Source organism: Buceros rhinoceros, unplaced genomic scaffold, assembly GCF_000710305.1.
Source record: "Buceros rhinoceros silvestris isolate BGI_N320 unplaced genomic scaffold, ASM71030v1 scaffold30351, whole genome shotgun sequence".
Lineage (NCBI taxonomy): Eukaryota > Metazoa > Chordata > Aves > Bucerotiformes > Bucerotidae > Buceros > Buceros rhinoceros.
Genome location: NW_010392994.1, coordinates 7242 through 16029, shown reverse-complemented (window position 1 = coordinate 16029; position 8788 = coordinate 7242). Strand labels below are relative to the sequence as shown.

At 38.2% G+C, this 8788-nt stretch overlaps 1 protein-coding gene across 1 annotated transcript in view; it reads left to right on the top strand.

The window, feature by feature from the left end:
• DTD2 (D-tyrosyl-tRNA deacylase 2 (putative)) overlaps nucleotides 1-6942 on the top strand; it is a gene marked incomplete at its 5' end in the record, with an annotated part of 8008 nt that extends 1066 nt beyond the window's left edge. Inside the window, 2 exons of the mRNA XM_010144709.1 lie at nucleotides 4595-4664; nucleotides 6617-6942. Of these exons, the coding sequence (XP_010143011.1) occupies nucleotides 4595-4664; nucleotides 6617-6942 (396 nt within the window). The remainder of the gene's footprint in view (nucleotides 1-4594; nucleotides 4665-6616) is intronic.
• Nucleotides 6943-8788: the final 1846 nt, after the last annotated feature.

The following is an 8788-nucleotide window of genomic DNA, read 5'->3' as shown; positions in this document are numbered from 1 at the left end:
CCCTAGGTGTTTCCACTGTTTGACTTTCACATTGTTCTTAAAATGCTTGTCTCCTTGTTCACCAGGGGCAGGTGGATCTGTAAGACCTAGTTTCTGTGCCATGGTCTGGGAAACCAGAATGTTTTACTCAGAGGAAATATATGTCATCTCACAGATGCTGTGTTTGGCTGAAGCGTATCTGTGTGTATTGCATTATTAGCATCTCCTCATAAGGTTATTGGTAGTGGAAGTTGCTCAGCACAAATTAACTGTAGGAGAAATGCAACTATTTCTAGGTTGCTAATCTCAGAAGTTGTTGTATATGTAGTAGATAAAAGCAGAAATGTTAATTTTGTTGACTGTCTTTTAAACTATCTATCTGAAAAGAGGCGTATGTTGTGGTGTAGCAATATCATGATAGTCTATTGCAAGGAGGTTATGCTGCTTATATCCCTTACTTGAAGTTTTAAATGGCTTAACCCAAATCACTGGGAAACTAATAGAGGAATCTGCAAGAGACTTGAGTAGCCACAGCAGCAGGTATTTTTCAGACATGAACTTTAGTAATATTTGTCATGGGTACTTAGGATTCTTTCCTGGAAAAATCACTGGGAAACTAATAGAGGAATCTGCAAGAGACTTGAGTAGCCACAGCAGCAGGTATTTTTCAGACATGAACTTTAGTAATATTTGTCATGGGTACTTAGGATTCTTTCCTGGAAAACTGGTACTTTTTAAGAGAAATCTGTTTTTACAAGAACTAGTCACTGTGCAGCAAAAAACTATGGGAAGTGCATAGTTTCTTTAGTATGACTCTTGTAGAGGTTGGTGGAAGGAATCTGTGCCGCTGACAGTTTCTGATCTGGTAATGTTACTCTCTGCATGCATGTCAATGTGGAAGTAAAAACTATAGACATCATAAACTATTATTTACATAAACCAGTGTGCTCCTGATATTCTATAACAACTTAAAAGTAGGTCCTCACCCTGAGAAATGTCTAGTGTACTATAAATGGGGCATTATGTAGGTGGCTTTGAATAGCTTCTGAGCTTCAAAAGACCCCTGTAGGTACTTCAGAGGGGATGTTCTGTATCTGGGAAAGGGTTAGGAGTGTGCTTTATATCTATACATCAGTCACTGCCTTCATTATGTTTCCATGATTGAGTTTTTCTGGCCTGTTGAGGATTACTGGGGATGGGATTCTTATTTGCGGAGAAATGTTAGGTAGAGAGTGTCAACAGTAGTTTTATGTATACAGCAAAATACTTAGGAGGAAATAAAAGGAATTTTCCTTTTAAAAGCAGGAGGAGAAGTAAGGTGAGATTTAGTGTAATTCACAGCTGTGGGTAAGAGAAGCATAAAATGAATATTCATTCTTCTAAAAAGAAGAAGTGCCTACACAGTGTGCAATGAGAATGTCTTCCCCTTATCTTTTTTCCCTTCATTTGTGTTCTGGTTAAGATAGCAAAAAAAGGTGCAGAGTACCAGGCACAGACTTACTCTGTGACCTGTGGTTGGTGATGTAATCTCCCTTTGCTACAGCCGTTCAAATGTAACAAATATGAAGAAATCTTCTCACAGGATAGCAAATCTGAACTTAAAATGGAAATGTCAAAGAATAATTTATGAAAGTTAGTTTCACAAAGTGGCTTCGGAAGGATCACACAATGTGTCTCTGCTTTCGTTAACAGTTACGTTACATTTTCCTGGGAACAAAAAAGGTAGAGTTGAGATAACATTTTTGCAGAATATATTTGGGATTTGCTGATGAAATCCTGCAAAATTCAGATGAATGCATTTAGTAAGGAGGGCAAGGAAGGAGTTGGTGATAATGTTTTTCCTGCAGAAGAGCTAAAAGCAGGGTTTGGAGGCAGTGTTGCTACTGCTGGTTGTATGGCCTTAGGGGCTGGGTACTTCAGCCCTTCCTGATGCAGGTTGCCTGCTCTGATGATCGCTGAGGACGGTTGTATAATAGTTACCAGTGCTGCAAGGTAACTTGCCTTGCTGGATTATTTATGTAGGCATTTTACTGGTGGCAGAAAACCCACACAGAGCACAACTGTGGGTTGTTGTGGGTTTTTCTGCCCAACTCCCTGCATGTCACTGCACAAGTTCCTTGCAGTGGCTGTTTGCATGTCAGCATGTTGAATTTATGACCTTCTTTTTTGTGTTATTTTGCTTGATTTTTTCCTATATTAAATATCGCTCTGAAGAGCATTCAACTAGTCTTGAATAGGTTGCAGAGGACGTTCAGCAATGGCTGAACCATGTTTTTGGTTTGCACATTCCCATGCCTTACAGTGGCGACAGGCACAAGTCTTAGGGCACCTGAAATGCTGAGACAAGATCAGGGGAGTGACGTGCATTATTATTAGATTAGCTCCTGAAATTGCATTCAATTTTACATTTTCTATTCCATTCCATAGGAAACTGAAGATCAAAAAAGCAAGACATAATATGAAGTTGAAACCTGGTTGCGCAGGAGTTGAAAATAGTGTTTGACCAGTTTTTTAGTCATAGTTTAGATTTACAGTTTCAACTGTAACATGGTTGAAAAGTGTTGTAGAATATCGTAAGCATGCAATATAAATAGAAGCATCCTTTAGGAGCTCTAATTTGTCTCTCAATTTTTTTTTTTTTCATTTAACCTCCTGTCCCTCCACTTTCCCTCACTGTGTGTGTCTCATCATGTGTGATGAAAAGTATATTCAAAAATGAGCATCAAATCAGGAGAGAGACTGGAAAAATAATATATAACTTTTTCTTAATCTTTAGCTGTCTGGTCTTTGGACTTGCCGATGTCACTTTATTCATCTTTTTGTCTTTTTAAATTAGTTGCTTGCAGAATATTGTTACTTCTGTACATGAGACTGTGCAAAACCCACTGTCTCAAGTCTCGGAATCATTTTCTGTGCTGTATCACAAAGTCAGTTATTTCTAATGCAGTGGTCAGATATGTACAGTGTAAACGCCTTTGGCCTGTTTCATCACAAACATTTTTATTAGGAGGTAGGTGTGTGTTGTTATTCTCTATCAATATCCTGGAGCTGGCCTGTTTCTGGAATGAATATTTAGCAGTATTTGTAAGGACACCTAACTTTTGGCAGCCTGCATTTCTCCCCCTTGTTTGAACAGATGGTTTTAAATGTCATGTGAGGTTCTGGCCATCAAATTTCTGCCAGAGTTATGAAATACGGCAGTCATTTAGGAACCTGTATAATATTCTGCAGTGGTCAAAATGAGTTTTGAAAGGAGCCATTTAAAGCTTGTGAAAGTTCTCAGCATGTGACGTTTTTGCTACAAAGAGCATTCTCTTTTTGCAGAAGTTAGTGACTCAAAATACAGTTGGGAGGGCATAGCTCCTCTCAGTTGTTGCCTTGAGCATTTTGTTTAATCTCTGCAATGACAAAGGGATAAAATCTCATGTGTATAGCTAAGTTCACTCTACCAAAAACCTTTATATTTTAAAGAAAAAATAAAGAGGAAGAATTTTTTAAAAGGTATTTCAAAAAACTATTAACATTTCTTATCCTTTTGCACTGATAATGTTGATATTAATGACTCCTTCCTACTGCGACCTACTTAGCATCTCTTAGGTGGCGTTTCATAAGCTGACATTTATTTTTCTTTTAGCAAAGATACTCATTGACAAAGCAGCGGTGAGGTTTTTTTGGGTACTGAGTGCCTGTGGATATTGCATGCCTGCCTTGTTTTTCCTGAAGTGGTTAAACTGTTCAGGTATATTTGTGCATGAGACATGATTGCTGTTGGCTCCGGAGCCTATCAGTTTGTCTTAATAAAGCACAGGCTGTTGCACCCATATTCCTTGTGAACTAACCAAGAGAATAGAAAAGCTACACAAGAATTTCCTTGTGTTTTCTCCTCAGTACAGACCTAATTCTTCCCTCAGCTAGATAGTTCTTACAAGCAGTATCTCTGAATATGTGAAGTACCTTATCCGTTATACAAATCAGAGAAAAGGTCCCATTTCACCAAAAAGATTTCAGCTAAACTGATAAATAATATTTTAAAATAATATTCTGAACAACTCCATAGTTGTTGGTCATCATACTTAAATCTGTCATCCGATTTAAAACTTTAATTAACAGATCTGTGTTTTTTCAGAATGATCCTGTACTGCATCACTTTTGACATCAAAATGTAATTCAGATCTCTGACAAGTCCTGTGGTGTTTGTCATGTTTCATAATTGGAAATAAACTTACAATTCGCACTGAAAATTACTTTATCTGTATGTTTGATAGGAAAAAAGCTTTAATAATTTTCTGTGCTGGCTCTAAGTAAACTAATTCATCTTGTCATGTTGTCTATGTTAATATGTACATTGTACATTCCAGCTAATTTTGGTTCCACCTGGAGCTAATGAATTGGCTTAATTGTGTGTAGAAGCGTTGTGCAGATAATCTGTAAATACCTGATAAGCTTCAACAGTGTGGTGCATAAACTTGATGTCTGAAGCTGTACTACATAACTAAAACTAATCTCAGAAGCTTTTTTGTAGTGTAACTTTATAATTTTTGATGCCAGTTTTAATCTTAAGTGTGGACGGTGGATAACGAGAAACACTGATGTAGTTTTCTGTAATCTTTTATAGATCCAGAGAGGGCTTGTTATCTACATCTGCTTCTTCAAAGGTGCTGATGAGGATCTCGTTCCAAAAATTGGTATGATAATCCTTATAAATTCTTGTATTGTTTGAAAAAGAAGAAAAGCAGTAGAGGCAGGAAAGACAGCAGACACTTGGTCGAGAAGAAGTCAGAAAGCCATCAAAAAGCATCATTCCAAATCGGTCATGTGACTGAGAGAGGAGCTTGGTCGGTCTTGTTTGTTTTGACAGTTGTCCATACCTCTCACTCTGTCCGTCTGCTCATGATCAATGTGTTAGAACATCAGGTCCCCTGATGATGACGTTCTAGCAAACAGCGAAAGCACTGTGCCTGCTCTTCAACATATCACATGTATCAGGCAACAGGTTCAGTCCAGAAAGAGCTAGATTAAGAGAGAGTTCATTTGGGCAGTATTTTAACACTCATCTCCCTGTCTGTGCTGGATATTTGAAATTATAGCCAGTAGAGGGAGTTGGGTGGATAACAAAACGGTGTCCTTCCCATCTCATTTCTGTGACACTGTGTATGTGTGTGACACTGTAACAGTATATATGTTGTTAGCATTTCAAGTGCAGTTTTCTGGTTCAGAAGCGACAACAGCAATGTCTGCAGTTCTTTCCCTCTTTTCCACATGCACTTCAACAACCAAATGCACTTCAACATTTACATCAAAGCAGAAAAGATGCTGTGGATAAGGTCAAATGGTAGTGTTTTCTGTCATCACCCACTGTTGTTTTGGCTTCAGGGTTTTTGTTTTGGTCTTGGTTTTTTACTTTTATTTCATTTCTTGTCCCTCCTTCCCTCCATCAGTAGCATTGGATCACATGGGCAATTCCGTGATGCCTTGCGTTCCAGATAAAAATGCCTTTTTTCTTTTCTGTGGCTGGCTGATGTTAATGGTTTTGCAAAAGGATAAGTAATAATAGTCTGTTTGAGGCTATTTGCTGGGACCAGGTGCTATTGAAAATGCTGAGAGCAGCTCCTGGGCGGTTCTCTCTTGGTCTACAGTCTTTCTGTGATGCTAAACTAAGTTGAAATCTTTGGTTGTATTTTAAGCTGTGATATGAAAATTGATTTTATGCTTGTGAGAGTTTTATGAGAGTGTTCCTTGAAAAGAATGACCTTTTCAGCTGTGTGGCAGCTTCTATTAGAAGATTCATCTATGACCATCCTCCTTAAGTGTCTTACAGAATATTTTTTCTTAAATCTATTTTGAAATCATTTAAATGAGTGGTTTTGGTTCCTGAATCACAACTCAGCACTTATTGCTTCAAAAAACATTATGGGTTTTGAGGCATGACTAGTATCCTCACAGCTTTTACAGAGCTGGAGCAAGACTCGGGGAAATGGTTTGATTTGTTACAGAAACAATGGAAAATACAGTGTTGGAAAATGTTAGTAAATGCATTGATTTTATTTGCAAGTTCATATAATCTGGCTCATGGGCCAAACTGCCTCTCTTCCTGCCCATTTCCTCTCTCAAAAGACAGGCTGGCATCTGCAAGTCTCAAAGAGACCAATGCTGAGCTGTGGCTTCAGCCCAGGTCAGTGCTGGGTCCTGCTGCGAACTTCTGCAGCCGGAATGAAAAGACGGTGAGGGCAGGAACTTCACCAAAGTGCACTGAAGATGGTGTTACCTTCTACAACGTGTAGCATTGTGCAAATGTTGCCTGTTTGAGTATCTCTCAATTAAGCTAGGGTCACTAATTGGATCCTGGGATCCTTTGGGGGTGTCCAACTAGAATCAGCTTCAGGATTTCAGACAGTCAACTATTTCCTCCTAAAATTTAGACATATTAATATAAATACCCTCCACATTATTCACAATACTCAGATGTCTGTCTTGGTTATTGACTGTCCATGTTTCCTTTCATTCAGAAACAGCATTTCTTTTACTTGAATAGTTTGTCACGCATTGCAATATTTGTTGAATCTTGTTTATGATGTTATATTAGGTTCTGTTTAATTTACTTTATTTACACTAACTCTTATTTTATTTTTATTTGCAGTTAATACACTGTTGAATGTTAAATTGAGTGAAAATGAATGCGGTGAGCATGTTTCCGTTCTTGATTTACCCGGCGATGTGCTGATCATACCACAAGCTACCCTAGGTGGTAAACTGAAGGGAAGGAAGATGCAGTACCATGCAAACATTGAAAAAGAAATAGGGCTGGAACTTTATTCTCAGTTTGTGTCTTTGTGTGAAAAAGAACTGGCTGCCAATGGCAGGTGCGTGGAAGCGGGTGTTCTTGTCAAGCACGGCACATACGGGAACAGGCAGGTGTTAAAGCTGGATACCAACGGTCCTTACACTCATCTCATTGAATTTTGAAAAAATGAATTATAACCTAGATACCGTACTGGCTTGCAACCATTGTATTTTTTTATTTAGGCATTTTTTAAAAAACATTAATGTAATTAAATTGTTTGGGAGATACAGTGTAAGAAAGACTTCCACTCATCTGTACTGGCGTTGCCAATCCCATTAAACAGAAGGATGCCTGAGACTGCTTTGCCGTAATGAGTATGTGTTTTACACCCATACATATCTGAAGTAGGGGGTTGGACTGGATGACCTTTAAGGGCCCTTCCAACCTAAAGCATTCTGTGATTCCATGATTCTAGGAAGTGTGCTCAAAATAATTGTTAATATTGATCCAATGAAGATGTATACTTTGGAAGGCTTTATTTAAAAATTGGAGTAATGCATACGTTTCTGACTACAAAATAATGAAAAAGTATTACATGCTTTACCTATTGCAAAGTACACTTGAGGAAGCAAAGTTCATAGATTAAAAAAAAGAACATTGTGGATGTACTTACTTGTTCCCAGATTTCCCGAGTTTTACGGTTTTTGTCTTTCTGTTTTCTCTCTAAAGTAGCAGTGCTTGCTAACTAACAGACAGATTGCAAGCACAAAGTCACTGAATTTTTAGCCTCTTGGAGTGCAGGTACTGAATAAGCCAGTCCATGCCCCTCATCCAGAGTGTGTAGGGGTGGGACACCTAACAGTGCCAGGACTGGACATGGGCTTTACTGGGAAACTGAGGCAGTACCACTGAGTTGCTTTCTGATGTGTTTGATAGGCTGCTTGCTTGCTTAGTCTGTGTCCTTGTTACCTTGGTCATCTTGTCTACTCAGTTCTTTCATAACACAGCCTCAGGAAAAGGACTGAAAAGCTGAAATGAACACAAAATAAAAAGGGTACAATGTCTCCTGCCATCTCCGTGTTCCTTCTGCCCCTATTGCTTCCTTCCAGCTTTTTGTCTAACAAACCTGCCAGGCGGAGACTAGCCTATATTTCTTTTAAATGAAGTGTGGGCACATTTGGGGCCCCATTCCCAGCTGATCCCTATGCAGTACTGTCATAAACATTATTAACAGATGGTGTTAAGAAGATAAAATGGGAAATCCTGTCATGTAAGGCAGTAAGAACAGAACAGCTACATTGAAATGTGGCAAATTCGAAATGGATTCCTGTGCATTCATCCTGTGAGTCAAGTTTCTCTCTTGCTGCAGCATCATGGCTTTTGAAGTCAGTAATTTAGAAGGGTTCAAAGTGAAATTAGGCAATTATATGGTTTGCAGTAATTATCCATAATAATAAATTCTTCTGGAAAAGATGTAAAACCTCATGGTTAGCAAGCATGCCAGCTTGTGTAATCTTAAATTGTAGGCCAGTAGTTACAAATATTCTGTCTTTACCTTCTTTTTTTTAATATAACTGAATGTAATCTGCAGGCTCGAACTATCATGAAAACCACATTTTTTTGAACAAAGTTCATCGTTTTGATAAGAGAGTAATGAGATTTTTCAGACTAACATAATGTGTGGTTAATAATTATGAAAAACCAAGGATTTTGAAACCCTGGCAGCTGGCATTCTCACAGTTGAAAACAACTATTCACACAAATGGGCTGGAAATATTAGCTAGGTCCCAAATGACATACTTATTCATTAAAAATTAACCATTATGATAGACACAATATGAGTCATGTTCCAAGTTCTTACTAGTGACATTTAAATAAGATTGTCCTGATGTGAATAACTAACACAGATTCATTATGATCTGTGTGCTTGAAAACCAGGGTTTTTTTCCTCTTCTTTCTGTTGGAGACCAAATCCTAAAAAGTGCTGAGTAATACCACTTTTCACTGACCCACAGGATTGTGGGTGTT